The sequence below is a fragment of the Sarcophilus harrisii genome, chromosome 2 (assembly GCF_902635505.1).
Source record: "Sarcophilus harrisii chromosome 2, mSarHar1.11, whole genome shotgun sequence".
NCBI classification, from domain to species: domain Eukaryota; kingdom Metazoa; phylum Chordata; class Mammalia; order Dasyuromorphia; family Dasyuridae; genus Sarcophilus; species Sarcophilus harrisii.
In genome coordinates this window covers 403,820,629-403,840,302 of record NC_045427.1, presented here as the reverse complement: position 1 = coordinate 403,840,302, position 19,674 = coordinate 403,820,629, and the positions used below count along the sequence as shown (strand labels likewise).

At 38.3% G+C, this 19,674-nt stretch overlaps 1 protein-coding gene across 5 annotated transcripts in view; it reads left to right on the top strand.

Moving 5' to 3' along the window:
- SLIT3 (slit guidance ligand 3) overlaps positions 1-19,674 on the top strand; it is a 772,326-nt gene that overhangs the window by 600,715 nt on the left and 151,937 nt on the right. For all 5 annotated transcript variants that reach the window (XM_031949421.1, XM_031949420.1, XM_031949423.1 and 2 more), the window contains one exon: positions 11,964-12,105. In XM_031949421.1, coding sequence (XP_031805281.1) covers positions 11,964-12,105 — 142 coding nt within the window. The remainder of the gene's footprint in view (positions 1-11,963; positions 12,106-19,674) is intronic.

Here is a 19,674-nt window from a genome sequence, read left to right as displayed (position 1 = left end):
AGAAGAAATTTGACCACCAGGGGTTTCCTATGCTAATGTAATTGTTGGTCCAGTTTAAAAATACAGTTCCATTACAGATTTTGAGAATTATGTTGTGTAAAGATTGTACATTTGGGGGAAACAAAAAAGAAGCTCATTCTTTGGTAATGACAACTGAGGAACTCGCCCTCACCTTCAATCAAGCCCTATTATTAAATTTAGTTAATTAAAGTCCCATTTGTTAATTTTAGTATTTTTCTCTGTGGAAAATTTACATAAGAATCTGGATTCACTTAACATGGTCAGTCATTAAATAGGGATTTAGTGCCCCAAGTCACTGGAAAGCGTATGCCCAATTCAATGAGATCACAGATCTCTTAGAGCATTGGAGGAATTTATGATGCATCCCTGAGACAGAGAATATAACACTGCACAATAAATTTCATAGAGTTTATTATGCCCCCCATCTTCTAGGACCTTCCATTGTAGTGGATAGACAAGATGAATCTAGCAGCTCTATATCAATACATTAAATAAAACAAATACAAAAAATTATTGAAGATATATAAGTAATGAATCACTATATAGTTCCATTAATAAAAATTGCTTGAATGTATGGAAATAGTAGGTGGTTCTGGGCCAAATGGAGAAGACTTTCTGGAAGTACGTGTCTTTAAAGAAAAAAATTGTTTTTTTAACCTCATTGCTGACATCTGCTGTTTACACACAAACAGCATCCATTCCCAATGGGAAAGGTCCTCCAGGTGCCTTTTGAAAACAGGGCATTCAACCAGAGCATTTGATAGTGAGATGACATATGTTTTCCATTTAATCCAGCCATGGAGATAGCTACTTTCTGGTCCAGCTGTCTGTAACAATCTCTAGTTTCTTGGTGCTAAGACCAAGGGAATAATAGAGTTAGCCACACGAATAAGCCATGTAGGAGTTGGAAAAGCAAAACCAAGGAGTTTTCCCATAAATGGGATTAATTGTCACCTGAACCAGAAACTTTCCTGTTATGATGGTCATCAGTGCTTTTGCACCAAGCACTGAGAGGAGTAGTAATGACAGTGATAGTCATTGTGATAGCCGTAGCAGCATTTATGTAGTGCTCTGAGATTTACAATGTGCCTTTTAAAAAAAGAGCAGGAATATTATCTCTTTGCAAGCTCAGTGTAAATCCATGAATAATATATGAAGAAATATGTGGATTATTGCATTGCTTAGAATTAATTCTACTTTTCTTAGGATCTGAAAAACAGTAGGGCATAGTGGAGAAAGGGTCAGTTTAAAATCAAGAAATCCTGGGTTCAAGTCTAGCTTCTGACCCTGACTTGCTATATGATCACAGACAAGTCAGTTCTCTTCTCACCACCTCCAGACCACTCTTTTAAGACTACCAGTTATAGATAATTAATCAATCAATTAGATTGATTCTACTGTTTCCTAGATTACCTACTAATCTACTAGACACCAGACACTCTTTTGAGACAGAGTTAATTTGTATCAGTGGAGGGAATTTCCACACCAAGAATCCCTTGCCAAAGAAATCACAGGTTTAGACAAAAACAAAACAAAAATCTTTGTTCTAATTGCTTTTTAAGTACAATCATCTTCATCAAATGTCTGATCTCTAAAGAGATTTTAACATTTCTCATAGCACCACCTAAATAAATTCCTCTAGACACTGGTAATTCCCACACCCACTTAGAAATAACTACCCATCAAACACATATAATAAAACCTTTTTATCACACAGGCATCAAATTCAGATATAGTCACTATAATTACAGTAATTATTAGGTAAAGGGTACAATATCTACATAAGTGCCAGTGAAAGAAATAATTACACAGTGCAGAAACCATACAAGGGCTAGTGAGAAAAACTAATTAGAGAGAATGTTAAAACACATCATTATGGTAGTGTGCCAAATTTAATACAGCACAATCAGATGAACACCGTGCTGTCAGTCTTAACAGCTTTGCCATCAGAGCAGACTGTATGATTGCCACCCAGGTCACTGGGAAAGAGAGAGTCCCCAAACCAGAATGAGAAGCAGACTCTCTTAAGTCTCCAACATGAGCTTTTCTCCTTTTGCAGATAGATGCCTTGGCATGATGATGATGTCTAGATACAAGCTTTATAATTACCTTCCTTGCTCATAGTAATTAACCTTACCAGCTCATGAGCTTCTTCATAGCCCCTTGATAACTAAGCCAGATGACTCTTTAGCACATGAGAATTAAGTTCTTAGACCCCAGATGCCAGAAGGATATTAATTCTACCTTTTCTCAGCTGCAGTCCACATTTAAGCAATACCCACTTTATCACCTGCAGAACCATCCCAAGTATGCTAAATTAGTAATGTGACAACTCAGTGCTTCTGTACAGACCAAAGATTTACAATTCTCTCAGTGCCTTTTAAGGGTGATGGAAATGAACTGGCATAAGAAGGTGAAGAATGAGCATGCAAGCAAAAATAGGAGACCTGGGCCATGAGGTAGAACTATGTTAAAAATCCAGTGACAGCCCTGAGTAGAGGTCAAAGTCACTGGCAGCTATGGTAGATTGGGTAAAGACAGCATTATTGGCCTTAATGGTAATGGACCATCAGAGACTGAGAGTTTAAGTTTGTTGGATTTTTTTTTGAAGCCTGCAGAGCCACAAATGTTCCATGTTAATACAGCTCCACTAACATTTTGCTGGGGAAGATTTCCTTTTGGAAAAGAGAGAACAGAACTTCTCTGGGAAAGTTCATTCTCTTCTGTCAGGGGCATCTGATAGGCCAATGGGTTGGGAGCTGAGAGAGTCAATTAAACTATCCCAGGACTGTAGTTCTGTCCCTGGAACCCTCCTCACTTCAGCAGAATAAACCACCCTTTCATGGTAATGAGAAATTCACCTCACACATTACTCAGTAGATAGGGAAAAAGCTTTATCCTGCTCAGTCTGCCAGGGCCCTCCCCTCTTTATGTTCTTGTTATCTCTTTGAATTCGATCCAGCAGTCTGGTTGGTGACTGACCTCTTCTCCTCAGAAGCCCAGAATGTGAGTTTCTTATCTGTAGTCAACCTAGAAATTTGCTCACAGAGCACTTCACTTTAATTCCAGTCCTCCTGTCAAGTGCATCCTCCCATTTAAAGGCACTTATTTTTTGCATCAGGGGAGGGGTTTCGGAGATGGTGAAAAGGTTGTCTTCCTTTTTAAAAGAAGCTTTTGTAGTTGTCCAGATGTTCTTTGCCCACCCATCTCCATCCCCCAATTTGGCTTCCTTCAGATTATGTTAAAGGAAATTCCTTGCTAATTGTTCTTGATTAAAGATGAAATTTAAAACCCCAGGATGAAAAGATCCTTGGAAGGTCATTCAGTCCATCTCCTCTGCCCTTTAGAAGAACCATACCCAAATCCTATCATTGAAGAGGAGGCTTTTCCTGCCAAAGGTACATGGAAGTAGAAAATGCCTTTATTTCTAAATCCAATGTTAGTCTTTCTTTTACTCTTATCCTAAATGTTTTTGGTAGAAATTTGCCTAAAAGAGAGTAAGTGAAGTCCATGTGTTAGGTTTCCTGGGTACTTTATCCCAAGAAAGTCCCCATCTTTTTTCCAGCTGTCATAATTTAAAAATCTAAGATTCCTGCTTGGGTCACTTCTGCTTTCATTATCTTTGATTCCTTAGATATAAACGAGAAGATAGAACTAAATTATCTCTAAGGTCCTTCATAACTTTAAAATTCCATGTTCTTTCCCTTCTCTAGACTCTTAAAACACTTATTATCAATGTTAAGGAATGGAAAGAATACTGAATTTTTTAAAATCAATGACCTGGGTTCAAATTTCAGATTTATTTGATTGCTTCCAGAAAATCACTTGATTTGGGTTAGGGGGATGAGAGTGAAATTTACTTATCTGTAAAATTAGGAGGTTAAGGTAGATGACCTAAGATTGCTTCTGACTCTAAATTCATGAGGCTATGATCACTTTTGGCATTTATCAAATACAATCTTACATTTTTACTTCCTCTTTTTATATGTAGTTGTCTTGTCTCCTTTAATCTAAATTCTTTGTGAAAAGGGATTTATAATATAATTTTTATGTCCCCATAGCCCAGGACCTCACACATATTAGTTATCCAGTAAATACCTGTTGATTAATTGATTGCTAAAAAATAAAATAGGCAATATCCTTGTATGTGTGTGTTATTCAATTTTTTTTTTCTGAGACCAGATGCTATGGCTAAAAAGAATTAAGAAGGTGAACCTTGACTAGGCACAGCCTCCTTGGTAGATTTTAATTAATGCGCTATAATTGGACATCACAAGAAAGAGATTATTAGGTTTATTTAGCCATTTCCAAACTTATAATGCCTCTGGCATTTAAATCATATTCATTTATATTCTTTCCATAATTGCTCCCGCGCCATTGTCATTGCAATCCGTTGTCGGCTTTTGAAAGGCCAGAGGCCAATGGGGATGCTTAATTTGAAAACAGGAATTAATTTATTTCTGTACACGCATGGGTCCTATAGATTTCTCCACTCTGGGCACACTGCAGTGTGAGGTTTGAAAACAAGGAAATAAAGAGAGTTACAATGCAACAAAAGGGTTTAGTCATTCTGATCTGCCAAGTGAAAAGATGGGACCTTTCGATGATAATCCAAGGGCCTTTCCAAGCTCTGACATTCAATGATTCTATGGCCCTGAGTCACACAGAGCTTAGGTCTTAGCCAGCATCTCCATGTTTGGTACCATCTCCTCCTCCTGTCCTTTGGGATGCCAAGGATATTTTAAATCCTAAAGCATAGTAAAGAACAGTTTAGGGTATTTGCTGTCCACTCTACCATCTGTAAACTCAAAGTATATATAAAATTTGATCCTCACAACAATCTTCGAGATAGGTACTATTATCTCCATTTTACAAATGAGGAAACTGAGGCAACCAGAAATTCAGTAACTTGGACAGGTTCACACAACTAGTTAATGTCTGAGGTAGTATTCAAACACAGACCTAAATAACTTCAGTTCCAGAATTCCTTCCCATCTACTACCTAACTATATCGTCACAAGATACTCCCTAAGGATCCCTCGTACTCTTACATTCTGTCTCCTGTATCCTAATCATCTGTGATCTAAGATCCTTTTTGCTCATACTTGATGATTTAAATCGCTCCTTAGCTTGACTCAGAGAGCACACACATACACACACAAAGACTCTTTAGGATCAGTTTGGATTATTTTTCCCATTTTACAGGGTGGAAAATGAGGTGGAAGCCTAGCAAGGGATAGTTTCCCAGCCCACAGCTGGGTGTACTTCATTGCCAAAGTGGAGAAAAATAGAGTAGGGTCATGGAGTTATTAGCATCCCAGAGGCGCTACCTAGTGAGATGCCCGCAATGACTTTCCAAATTGAGAGTTTTGATCTGGAAACTATCCCCTGTCATCTTTCCCCAATTCGAATGCTCATTTGGCCTGGGAGCAATTCCCTCTGATTATCAAGAGTAAGCAGCTCCCATGGAAAACCCCAGCTGCCTCTTCTCCCTGAACTGTTCTCCCTCTCGTTCTCAGGATATTATTCAAGGGCTATTAGAGTGTGAGCCGAAGTCCAGGAAAGGCATAGCTGCTTCCAGGAGAATGTTTTGCCCCATTTTTGTATGTTTTAATATGAGTTCAGAACTCCAGAAAGGCATCCAGAGGTGCTAGGGGCAGAATGACAGACACTCTATAGAGGTCCTGATTCCATTCATGTAAGAATAGGATGGGGATGGCTAGAGAGTTCTAGACATGGTGGGATGGAAGTGCATGGAAAGAGCTCCTAAGACCAGATACCTCGGATGCTCATTAAAAAATGAAAAACAGATACTCGTAAACACACAGAGATGTAAAAAGGAAGTCTTTAGAAAGACTACAAGTGCTCTTAATACTAACAATGCCTATTAGTTGCAGCTGTCATTGAGGGCAGCTTTTGATGGGGGTGGGGGAGGAGATGGGGGAAAGAGTCCTTGCAAAGATGGTTCATACAAGGATACAGCAGATTAATGAGCGATGATGGAATGGGCTTACCAGGCAGCTTATTCCTTCTGCAATGCCTTTTTCCTCCAAAGGAATGTGGGAATCTCTTTATTCTCTCTGGATAAAAGACTTTGTTACCAAGCTTTGATGCTTACTCTGCCCTGCAGCTCTGCAACATATCAGGGAAGAAGGCAGATCTTTTCCTACTTCCCCTGGCCGCATAGCTCTGGGGTGGGTCACCACCTGGAAGAGAGCCACAGAGTGCTTCTTTGTCCTTATCAGAAGTTCCCTCTCTCCCTCCAGCCACCCACAGGCAGGAGTGGGAGCTATGACTAGGCAGGGTCCAAGGTTTTGGGAGGTGGGTTACAGATCAAGGGGGTATAAGAACTCCTAGCCTCACCACATAAATGGGGGGGCTCCCAGAGGAAGCTCCACAGAACTCTGCAAACTGTTTCCCTTTAGCCCCCAGATATCCTACCTCCTATCCTGTCAGCATCTGAACCCAACCTAGAACCAACCTGTGGAACTCCTTTCCTCAAACCTATTATGCTCATTTTATGATTATAGAGCACTTCTCATAATTATATTATTTCATCCTTATTAGGAATAACAATAATAGCTCATGTTTAAGTAGTGCTTGAAGGTTTGCAAGGTACTTTACATGTCATAATTAGATAGTACTTATCTTTTCCCTATTTTCCAGTTGAGGAAACTGAGACTCTTAGAAGGTAAGACAGCTAGTAAGTGGCAGAGCTGGAATTTGAACTCAGAGTTCCAGATTCTGAGTCCACTGATTTTCTATTGCACCGTATGGAGAGGAAGCTTCAAGATTCTTCCCTCATTTCTGAGAACATGTCCTATTTTGCCCTGAAATAATAGCATACCCTCATCTGAATGAGCCAAGTGGTCTCTTCTCAGGTCATCATGGGAGAGCTGCACAATAACTGAATATTGAGCTGACCATCCATTTTAAATATGCTCCTCAGACCCCAAAGAGGTCAATTTCCCTGAAGGAAAAAGTAAATGGAAAAGGTCTTCTCAAATCTTCTGTGATTTAGATGAAGATAGAGCTGATATATGGATGAAATTTTCAGATGACGCAGAGCTCAAAGTTATATTTGCACCTTGTCATATTACAGAACACGCCTACAAGGCAGGGAGGGATAATCTGATACACTGAATGGCAGAATTATGACCTAAAAAAAATCTTAACAGGCTGTAGCAAGGAGCTAAAACTAATGAGATGAAATCTAATAGGATAAATGTAAAAACCTATACTTGGGTCAAAAGAATCAACTGTACAAATATAAGAAAAGGGAGACATGGGTAGAAGGCACATTGTATTAAGGGGGAAAAAAGACCTGAGGGTTTTAACTGGCTATAAGCTTAGTATGAGTCATCAGGGTGATATGGAAGCCAAAAAAGGCTATTGGGACCTTAATGTCATAAAAGTAGAAGTATAGTTATCTTTTCCACATTGTTATTTTCCCCTTTGCAGTTTCAATATATCATGGGTTGGCAAAAGAAATTAAATGAGAATTTGGGAAGAGTTTTACAGAAGCTGTAGACAGCACAAGAAGGCCAGCAATGACACAGAGCTTGTGACCAAATTCTTAACCCAAATTTTACAATAGGGTACTATAAACACCCCATAAAAGAAAAAATTCAGACTTCTTCTCTGGTATGAAAGGAGGGCCAAAAAATTTTGTACAGGTTTTTCAGATTGTGGAGGTACTGTACCCCTAACCCTGATGATGTGGAAGGGATAATTATTTAGTTTTCAGAATAAAGGAGATGATAGCACTTCTGTGCTGAATCCAGACTGTACCTAGAGTGTCAAGCCCAGGAATGGACATCATATTTTGGAATGGACAGTGGCAAATTAGGTAGTAGAAAAAGGAGAAAGACAAAGATGATAGTAGGACTCAAATCACATGAAGACGAGTTAAAAGAACTATAGAATAGTAAGAGGAAGAAAGGAGATAATAGCCATTCTTTAAATATTTGAAGAGCTGTCATTTGAGAGAGGGAGATTTAACTACTCTTGCTTGACCATAGAGGGTAGAATCTGAGCCAAAGAGCAGAAGATATAGAGAAGCATGTTTTGCATCAATAGAGACACAGAATTTCCTAACAAATTCAGCTGTTTGGAAATGGAAAGGAAAGACTAGAGAAGTCAAGAGTTCTCCATGATTAGAAGTCTTCAAGCAGAGGAAGAAATAGTACTTACCTGGCATGTTGTCAGTGATATTCAACCCAAATACTTGAGGTTGGATTGAAATAAATACCCTCCGAGGTTCCTTTTCACAATGTCATTTATAACCACAGTGGTTTCCAAATATAAAAACCTTGTCAAGAAACAGGTCCAGTGTCTCTGGTACTTACTGGGACAGAATTTTTTCTGGGGAAATGGGCAGAATTTTTTACTTTCAGCTTAACCCTGTAAGTGTTCTGTTGAAAAAAGGAGATAATAGTTTCATTGAGTGCCAAATTAAAAGCAGTTTAGGATACTGGGGGAAGCTGTTTTTTCAATCCTTTTTTTAACATAAGGTGCAGGTATTTAGCAAAATCAGTGGGTTAAAAATGTTTTTTCTTCATATTGGACAGTGCCGCTTGAAACATGGAATGTATATTTCAAACATACAAAGTCACTAGGACTCTGTGGAAAAACACAGCTATTCTCAAGAGAGGATTCAGTATCAATTTGATTTTACTTTGCAGAGAATTAGCTGCAGGGGGAAAGTTAGGACTTTTTTTAAAAGTCTATTTCAGCACCTCCTGCCTCCAATATCTGCCTAAGCACACATTGTCTCTCTTTCTTCCATTTTCTGACACATTCTATCCAAATAATATTGGCAGATCAAAAGAAAGATGACCATCGGTTTCAATCTGTTTGAACTGATGGAAATTCAAGTGCACAGACACCAATTCTCCATGGAATTCATGACATTTCTCAAACAGGAAGTATGGGTTTTGCTGCAGTTCTCCTTTGCTTTTGTCAAGAGAATTCACCTCTTGATGTAGAAGACCAGTCACTGGCTGTTTCTGTTGGTAGAGCCATCTGCATTTCAAAATCCTGACATTTGTGCCCAAGAATATGAAACTCTCTGACGTGTGCTGTTAGTATGGAAGCCATTTACCTCCAATACAATTTTTTAAATTTCCAAATGTGGAAGGAGAGGATGCTTCCAAGAGGCAGGAAAGGTAACTATATTAAGTGCCTACCTGATCCTCTTTCCATCATTCTGAAGAGCTGGAGGATTCTTTAAGAAACTAGTAAACTGTCCCCCTTTGGAAATATCTCTGATATTTCTTCCATCTTCAGGAGAATGCCTCAATTTTAGCTTCTTGTGCTTCCTTACATTTTCTTCAATTCAACAGAACCTTTCCAATATATTTTATATATTTATTTGTATTGATGGTCAGTCACTAACTGTGACAAATTCCTCAACAAACAACCTGATTAATAATGGTGGATGAGGTGTATGGGGTGTGTGTGTGTGTGTGTGTGTGTGTAAGGCTTATAAAGCATATAGGGGTCTGTGACTGAGTGGTGGTCATTACATGTTGCCCTTGAGTACATATGCTAATTGCTGTTGGCATTTGCAGGGGCAGAGCTCCTGCTGTCATATTAAGTATTTTATGTTAAGTTTCAGTCCAAGGACTTATAAAATGAAAACATTCTAATATGAGGAAATTTCAAGAGGTAGTAAAAGGTTCCTTCTTAAAAGTCCAAATGAGGATAGTTTGATTTGCCTATGCCAGACTAACTGCAGCTCTGACTTACTCTAAGCTTCTAAGGATTTCTAGTGAATAGAATCCAAACCTGTGTGTGTGTGTGTGTGTGTGTGTATTTCTTTCCTTAAAGAATTTCCCCACCATATTTCCCATTTTATCTGTGGCCTGAGAGGTTCTTGTCATAGGTTCTAGATTATGAAACTGCCAACATGAGGTCTAGGGGGTTACCTGAGAGCCTTCCTTCAGCTAGGGAGGGATTGGAAAGAAATTGAGCTAACCATCTGTGGACGAATGTGGCTGGGGTGTAGTGAGGCTCTTCTAGGGAATTAGGGATAAGAAGAGCAGGTCAGAGTCTGGTTTGCTTTGGAGGCTGTAAATTCTCCAATTCACAGGCAATTTATTACTGGAAAACTGACTATATTTTTAAGATTTTTAGCTCACATTAAGAAATTGATTAAGAAAACAAAAAGTACTTCTTGAAAACTCTTGAAAGATCTTCTTGGACAAGGATTTGATGGTAGAAATGGAGAAAAGGATTAAAATTTTTATCTGTTCTATGAATGTTCAGTTTGTTCAGGGGCTTCCAATGTTTCTCAGACTTGACTTTATAAATAAGCTTTTGGGGGTTTATCACTTGGCTCTGATTTTAAATTGACATCCATCAAAACATATAAAACAGAAAAATAGCTTCAGTGTTTATAGTTACAACATTCAATGTGTTTATTTTTTTGTTTGGGGTTTTGGGGGTTTTTTATTTGTTTTTGTTGGTAATTGTTCTTTTTTTCCCTTGGAATTAAAAGATATCAAAATTATAAGAAATTCCAAAATACTTTTCATGTCAGGAAGGATAACTCTATTAATAGAGTCAGAAAGCCTCCAGGTAGGAAAGGCATTGATATTTCATTTATTTATTTATTCAGTTTGTCCCTCAGCCACAACCACAAAATATGTTCAGGGCTAGTATCCAGATAAATAAACAAGAAATAAGTCAGATTCAGTCCCTAACCCTCAAGAATCTTCACTCTAATAGGGGAGAGACAGCATAATTGATAAATACAATATAGATTAGAATTTGATAAAGGTATAAGAGGAGAAGTAAAAAAATTAAGTGAGGGAGAAATTACTTCCAGTCAAGGTTCCAAGGGAGATTTCATGAAGGAGGTATCATTTAAACTTATACTTAAAGGATAGGTAAAAGATATAGCACCAGGCCTGAAGTCAGGAAGACCTGAATTCAAATCCAATCTCAGACATTTACTGTGTGACCCTTGGCAAGACAATTAATCCTGTTTGCCTCAGTTTCCTCATCTGTAAAGTGAGCTGGAGAAGGCAATGACAAACATCTTGAGTGTCTTTGCCAAAAACCTTCTAATGAAATCACAGAGACAGGCATGAAACAACTGAACAGCAGCAATAATGTCTGTAAGCTAGAGGTTGGAGAGGAAAGGCATTTTAGGGTTAAAAAGTGGGATATATAAAGGAGTAACATTGAGAAAGTGTGGGCCATTTTTAGGAAATAATGAGTACTCCAGGTTGATTTCAACTATGACTAAAGCATATCAGGGGAAAATTGGGGGGGGGGGAAATTTTATTTTCTTCTTACCTCCTACTAGAGTTTCGATAACTTAGGACTGGGATATCCTGCCATAAAAAGTTGCCCAGGCAATCTCCTGCTTAGAATAAGCCTTGAAAAAATTCACTTAAACTTCAATTGTTTCTCCATTCAGCACTAAAGATCCAAATGAAAATTGGAAAATCCAGTCCATGATCCAAATATTTCTAATTATACAGTGGTTTGGCTTCATAAAGACTAACTGATTAAGACATTTTAAGTTCTTCACTGGTCCTCCAGATGTTTGGCAGTCTATGAACACTGTCTCATTATATGGACTTTAGATTCCAATGACAACTTTTTATTCTAGTTTAACCCCAAAGCCCCCTTTTCCTCTGAAACAGAAGGATAATGGGGTAACAAAGCAGAAGGAACACTATGGAAAGGAGCTGGGGTCAGGGCCAAACTCTAGAATGTCTCCCACTTGCTGAATATAGAGTCTGTAGCAGCTGTGACTCTGTAGGCTCTCTGAAGCAGAAAATTGGTAATTATTATCCAGATAAGTCAGTTCCCAATTCTTCTTTGGGGTCTAAGTGATCCAGGCCATTGCCACCTTGATGGGAAGCTCTGGGTAAGGACCAGAGGATTCAGATTCTTGTTGATTTTATTTTCCTTCTTTGACTCCACAGGCCCTCACTCAGAGCCTCCATCCTGCAGCGTCAATTCAATATCATGTCCATCTGCATGTACCTGTAGCAACAATATTGTGGATTGTCGAGGAAAAGGCTTGACAGAAATCCCACCCAACTTGCCAGAGGGCATCGTGGAAATGTAAGTTCCTATGTTCATGGCCTTCCTCTGCCAAATTTCCACTGGGCCATCTCCATGGACTTTCAGGACATTGGGGCTGTTAACAGCTGATAGATTGGCCCAATGGGGAAATGTTTTTGCCATCATCTTTGTTATTTCTCATTAATGGGTTTTATAGCTTATTCACTGCACTGATTCTCTGACAGAGGAAAGGATTGAGCTCTTGTTGATTCCTTTTAAGTAAGACTTTAGCCTCTGCCATTGCTGTACATTAGGCAAAGAAATTTTTAAATGTTCACATGCCTTTACAGGTGAATTTAAGTTCATGCAAACGTAAATGTGTTTATATGTATATATGAATGTTTTCAAATTTCCTGTGGGAAAAATATATGCCTATGTAACTTAATCTGATGCATTCTCTCCATATCATGAAAGTTGCTCACTGTAAAACTCTGGACTGAATGTGTTGTCCGTTATCAATCACAAAAATCTATGTTGTTTTTTATCTTTTTAACCATAATTTCCCCATTTTCTAACTTTGTCTTCAGATGGCTGTCCAAAACCAGATTTAACAATTCATTTAGGGACTCTGGATGAACATCCTTCAGCCTGCAGCCCCTGGATTCCATCTATTCCCCTTTCCATCTTTCATTAGAGGAACTGGTAGATCCTTCCCTGTTTATTTGTCTTTTCTCCTCCTTCTCAGCTTCTTCAGTCCCATAAGATCACCCATTATGCTTCAGACTTAGTCTTTATTTCCTTCTTTCTCTTCTCCTGATGTAGCTTAAATTTCTTCCCTTTTCTCTTGAGCACTTTCTTATAAACATCCCCCCCACTATCACTCCCAAAGAAGACAGTCCTTTCTCTTCTCTATCCTCCCATACAGTGAATCTTGTCAATGTGGAACCTTTCATCTGGTACTTTTTAGAAATATTCACAATTTTACCTAGTTCCTCTAACAAATCCTCATGATCTAGCTAATTCCTGTCCCATCCATTCCTGTACTCCAGTTTTCTCTTTAACCAAGCTCCTAGTTATCCATTATCTTTGTCTTTAATTCCAACTCTCCCAGGCCACCTACATTAAGCCATTCTGCCATATTTCCTGCAGTTTTCTTTGAAAGTTGCATTTTAAATTGCTATTTTTCAATATAATTTCCTAACATGGCATTCCTATATCAAAGAAGATTCTGTGCTCCATGAGCAAAGCAGAATTGAATAGCTCAACAGAAATGTGAGAAGTGTACATTTAGAAATTCCACCCCAAATGTTCACACGGACTATTTGTACCCAAAATGTGGTGGAGCATTTCAAGTTCATATTAATCTGATCTGCCACAGTAGGACATATTAAAACTTGACTCTAACATAGTGTTGTCATTTGGGTCCTTTTCAAGAACAAAAGACAACATCCAACTATCCAATTTTCAGAGATCTCCTCCAGTGAATTTTTTCCCCTCTAAATCTTTTCATTCTTTTATCCCTCTCCCTCTCTCTCCATTCCCCTTATCTATCTCTCTCTCTTTATGTTTCTTGTTTTTTCCCCCTTTTTACCTCCTCTTTTTTCACTCTTTCCTCCTTACCTATTACTTTTTTTCCCTGTTACCCCATTTGTCTACCCCCTGCTTCTTCTTTCTAATTATTTACTTCTTTTCTAAGCTCTCTGTTGTTTATGGCATTTACCCTCCCAGGATTAGGAATTTTTTTTCTGGGCGTTAGTTAGTTATTCAGGACAGAATTCCTATTCTTTCTATCTATCTGTCTGTCTGTCCGTCTGATTGTCTGTCTGTCTGTCTAGCTATCTATCTAGAAAGTGCTGTTACCTTTCAGAAGCCCACAGATCATCCCTCTTCTCTCCATCCCACTTCATTCAGCTCTCCCTAGGATATTTGTTTATTCTTTCACTTTGGCAACCATGCTACTTCCCTTGGCTTGGTGCCGCAACCACAGAGTCTGTTTTAAGAAACCAGTCTGAGGAAAGTCATGCTGTAGCCATCGGCCCCCAACCCAGTAATCATTTCTCTGAAAATCTGTGCCATGACTTTTCTTGATTGACCTGCCCACCCACCTTGCCTGATATGGATCCCTGTTGTTAATGGCTTAGGCCTTTACTGAAGAGTAGGTTTATGTGTATGGCTATGATCTGTGGGAGATAAAATTGAAAATATATCTAGTTAATTTGGGTTGTTATGTTGTCCAGAAAATGAGATGTAACAGCACCACAATACTCTACACTGGTCAGACTCTTGTAGAATAGTCAGGCATTGAATTTTCAGGGAGTTAGCGTTTGAATGAACTGCCTTAGGAGATAGTGAGCTCTTAGACCCTGGGAGAATTTAAGTAGAGGATGGATGACCATCTTCCAGAGATATTTTGAAAACTTGAATTCTTTAAGTAGGAGAGGAATTATATGGCCTCTTAAGTTCTTGTCTAATTCTAGGATTATATGAATTAATCCAAGAGGTATACAGTATGACGTAATGAAGAGACAGCTATTCTCTTGGAGTGAAGAAAACCTGGGTCTTACATATAGTGGCTTTTTGGCCTAGGTGACTCTCTGAGTCTATAAACTGAAGTTGACTTGCCTGCCTGTGTCAGTGAAGGGAGTTTTCACTCTAGGAGTTCCTTATTCTGATGAAACCATACATCAATATCTACAACAATGCTTGAGTCTCACTCTCTTTCTAGTCAAAAGCAGTTGAAAATGGCATTGTTTCTCTCCTAGCCTTTGATTTAAAAAAAAGTTTTTAATAATATCTTTTTTATTTTCAAATATATGTGCAAAGATAGTTTTCAACATTCATCCTTGTAAAACCTTGTGTTCCAAATTTTTCTCCCTCCCTTTCCCCGTATTTCCACATTTATCATGCTGCACAAGAAAAATTAAATCAAAAAGGAAAAAAAATGAGAAAGGAAAAAAAAACAAGCAACCAATAACAAAAAGGTGAAAATACCACATTGTGAGCCATATTCAGTCCCCAAGGTTCTTTCTCTGGATGCAGATGGCTTTCTCCATCACAAGTCTATTGGAATTGGCCTGAATCACCTCATTTTTGAAAAGAGCCATGTTTTACAGTTGATCATCATATAACCTTGTTGTTGCTATGTATAGTATTCTTTTAGTTCTGCTCATTTCACTTAGTATCAGTTCATGTAAGTCTGTCCAGGCCTTTCTGAAATCATCCTGCTCATTGTTTCTTATAGAACAATAATATTCCATTACATTCATATACCATACCTTATTCAGCCATTCCCCAAATGATGGGCATCCACTCAATTTTTTTCTCAGTGGGCTAATACAACTGCTTGTTGGTGTGGAAGAACAACCAAACAAGGCCAGTCCAAAAAAGGCAGGCTGAATTTAAGTCCTACAGGTATAATCTTTTCCCCTGGGCTTGTGTGCCATCAGCTCCAACCTCTCAGATAAGGAAGGGGAATCCATTAATTAATTGCCTATTGCTTTAAAATTTTATCAACTCCCAGGATTAGAGGAAGAGTTCTTTAGACTTTTATTCATTCAGTCAGAACATAGGTGTGTGATTAATTCATTTTCCATATGCTGCTGCTTTGGTGCTTGGATGGTTCTTGGCTTTGTATCATTTTGGATGAGGTAGAGTTTCCCATGAGCACAGAGAGTCTCACTGTTTCCTAGCTGAGCTAGGCTAAAATAGAATCAAGTCAACTCTTTATCATTTAGGGACCATTCATCTCATGAGTTAATTACCTATAGCTTCATATCTTTTGTTTCATCTTACTCATCCTATTAGTTATATGTGGGGTGAGGAAATGGAGGAACAGAGAGAAAAGTGTTTATCATGACTGGGGAATGCAGAGGTAAAGGAAAAAGACATAGGAGGGAAAACTGGGGGCTGAGGCATGGAGTGTAAAAAGAAAAGAAAAGAAAAGAAGAGAAATAAAAGCTTATTCCAAGGGTAACATTGCCTGTCACTAGAGATTTATTCATTGAGTTGTTATCAAAATATGTAAAGTTTGTTAGGGCCAGTATCTGAGATTAAGATGATTTAAGAGTTCTCTAAAAGTGAAAAGGTACCCTAAAGCAAGTAAAGAACAAGTAGAAAGAAGATCAGAAAAGGATGCTTTGACAGAGATAACAAAGGGGAAGAAATAGCACAGTCCCCAGATTGGAATCAGGGAATTTTTTGCCATCTAATCAAAACATAGGAGAAAAATTTGAAAATCTGCCTCTTATCTCACCACCTGCCATAGCCCCTGGTATATTCCTTCTTAATGGCTGCATAGAAACCTCCCTGATTTTTCCCTTGGGAATGTTTGCCATCATACCATGGGTTCCTGCCCCTTCCCTTTTCACTTTTATAGAACTTAAATTCTCTTTATTCAGTTCTGATACTGGACCTGTACTAGTAAACATACCAAGTGAATTCACCTCTTAGTTCATTCAAAGATTAATCCAAATTGAAGCATTTTCAATTCTCTCTGGAACCAGTTCCTTTAACCATCCCTCTTTTCGTGGAACACACAGTGAGTCTCGCTGCAGATTTTCTTTGGAAATGAGCTCCCATCAGTGTCCCTCACAGTTATTTCTCTGAACTGGGTCCGACTCCAGAAAAGATGAATTCTGGAAAGTACCACAGGCTGAAATTTTTTTTAGTTTGTCATGAAGGTCCAGTTTGTAATGTTTGCAGAACTCTAGGCAGAGAGGGAGTTAAGTGATAACCAGATTCCTTTACCATGGTGGGAAGAGTAATTAATGCCTTCAAATCAGATGTGAGGTTACAGGCGAAAAGTAGCTAAACACATGTTCATTTAAGTGATGACAGTATTCTTATGATACTTTATCCCTTCCTATCAAAAGGAAAGAGCTGAAAACTAAATCATGTGAAGATCTTAAAGACTTAATCTTGTTTAACCTTTCCTTTTTAAAAGAATGAGAACAGTATTTGTTCCCAAGAAATAAATCTCTTATGATAGATAATCAGACATTTTAGCAAAGAGATTCTTAGCCTGAGGTCTGTGAAATACTTTTTGAAAAAATATTTTGTTAATTTTATTTCATACAATTGGTTTCCTTTATAAATCCATATAAAATATATGCACATATGTGTGTATATATACATATATTTAAAATTATTATTCCAAGAAGAGGTCTTACTAGACTGCCAAAAATGGTTAAGAACCCCTATCATAGCACTTGAATATGGGGCATATTTTTAATATGCAGGTAGACTTTTCTGTCCTTTTTTAAAATCACAATATTCTAGCTATAGCTATGTCTAAAAAAAAAATAGACTGCTGATTTCAACTTTACTATAGAGAATGACCTAAAATATACTATGTCCCCAGAGTCAGAAAAACCCATCCACCTCTAGACCTTTACTTTTTCCCACACATGTATTATATGCACAAAAAGAAGAAAGTCAAGATCTTTTGTAGTGAAGGCAACCCTAGAAGCATTTAGGCTACCACTATACTCCCCCACAAACACACACACATACTGGATCTTAATGTTGTCTTGAGCCAACTGTGGGAAACAGGTTCAAGGAGGTAAGATACATGAATTCACTGAAGGGAAAAATGTTTGAAGATGAATCCAAAATGGCTCCATCTTGATCCAAGACCGAAGACAGGCCAAAGGAGAGGGTCTTCCCTATACAGGCTCAATAAGCTAATTATTTTGTTAGTGACCCTAAATTTTTGAGCTGACTCCTGGCTTAGAGAGATTTCATATTCATATAGATTTCATTAACTCAGGGGTCCTCAAACTCCGGCCCGCGGGCCAGATGCAGCACCTGAGGACGATTATCCCCCTCACCCAGGGCTATGAAATTTATTTAAAAGCCTGCAAAACAAAGTTTTTGTTTTTACTATAGTCTGGCCCTCCAACAGTCTGAGGGACAGTGAACTGGCCCCCTATTTAAAAAGTTTGAGAACCCCTGCATTAACTACTCTTCCTACCCCTACAACACACAGAACATAACAGTGAGTAACCATAAAGGCCTAGGGAAAAGTAGAGTTAGTCTAAGATTTTATACTAAGATAATCCATCCTACACCCTTATCCTAACATTTATGCATCTATAGAACATACCCGTTTTCTAAAATTAGAATGATTTAGTCTAAGTTTCTATCCCAGACTATTTGTGTTTTTTTAGGACATAAAAACATACTCTGTGTTTTAGCCCCTAAGCTTATATATATATATATATGAAGAACAAATCTGGTTTGGGTTCTGGGCCTCTGTTCTCTGTAGACATTGCCATGTATACTACAGATGGCTATTTGAGAGCCTGGTTTATGTTAAAAAAAAATATATATATATACATTCCACATTTTTGATGTTGAATAAACATCAAAACTTGGGTGACTAATGTAAACAGAAATCATTACAGAATCAGGAATTCATAAGCTTAGAAGAAGAAAGACATGAGACAAGAACTAGATTGCCCCCCAAATGGAATGGGGCGTGGGTATGGAGAGGAACCTTGGAAATAGCCTTTATCATATGATCATAGATTTAAAGCCAGAGCAGATGTTAGAAGTCATCAACTTCAGTCTTCTCATTTTATAGATTAGAAAACTGGGCCCAGAAATTAAGTGACTTATACAAAGCTAGTAAGTGTCTGAGGTGAGATTTGAACCCATGTCTTACTATTATCCCATGATACCTTTCAGATTTCTAAAATTATGCATGTCAGCTAGCTTTGGAAAGGTGATTGATTGCCCATCCTCCAGAATAGGTTAGATTTTGCTTCCCCAAGAAGGTCTTAGTGGGCCTAGTTGGAACGCTCAGGTTAGGGAACCTGGCACAAAATAAGCACTTAATAAAAGTTTGCTAAATTGCATTGCCGTGTATTATGTTAAATCAAATTAAAAACAACAAGAGAGTTGCAAGTGGAGAAAGGCTTATAAAGGAGTGTCTCAAATGCTCATTAAGACCACCACTCTTAGCAACTCAGCCAGAGATGAGATGAATTTCCAAACCTCATTTGGATGGCCAACAAGGGAAGCAAGCTTATAAACAATTTTTGAAAAACATCAGACACATCCTTGCTGGGGGCCGAGGGAATGATGTTGACTTAACTATTGCAAGAAATGCTTTGTGCTCCGTCATGTGTTTACATCTTCAAAGTTCATTAAGGGAGTGTAAGAGGAGTTAGGGTAGATCAATATGAAGGACAAATGCCTTTGAAAACTCATCTCCAGTGGGGTGGGAAGATGCTCGCCTGTTTGATTTGTATGTTTGTTTTCCCCGCTAATTTTATTAAATCAACTCGCAGCCTGATGAATGTTTGCCAGCAAAAGGAAGTCGTGAACACCAGTTAACAAAAGACCTAAAACAGCTGTTTGCTTCAGACATAGCCCTAAAAGTGACAGCTCACACTAAATCTGCCTTTCAGAAAGAACCTCATACTCCTCCCTGCCCCCACTTGTTTTTATTCATTGGATGTTTCTTTTGGTTCATTTCCCAGCCTGTGGTGGCTGGAGCCCTTGGAGTATATGGTACGGGCAGGTTAGAATCCCACAGGAGATGCTCCCTCTTACACAAAAGTGCTTAACAGAATGCCTCGCACATAATAAGCGCTTAATAAATGTATATTGACTAACACCTTAATC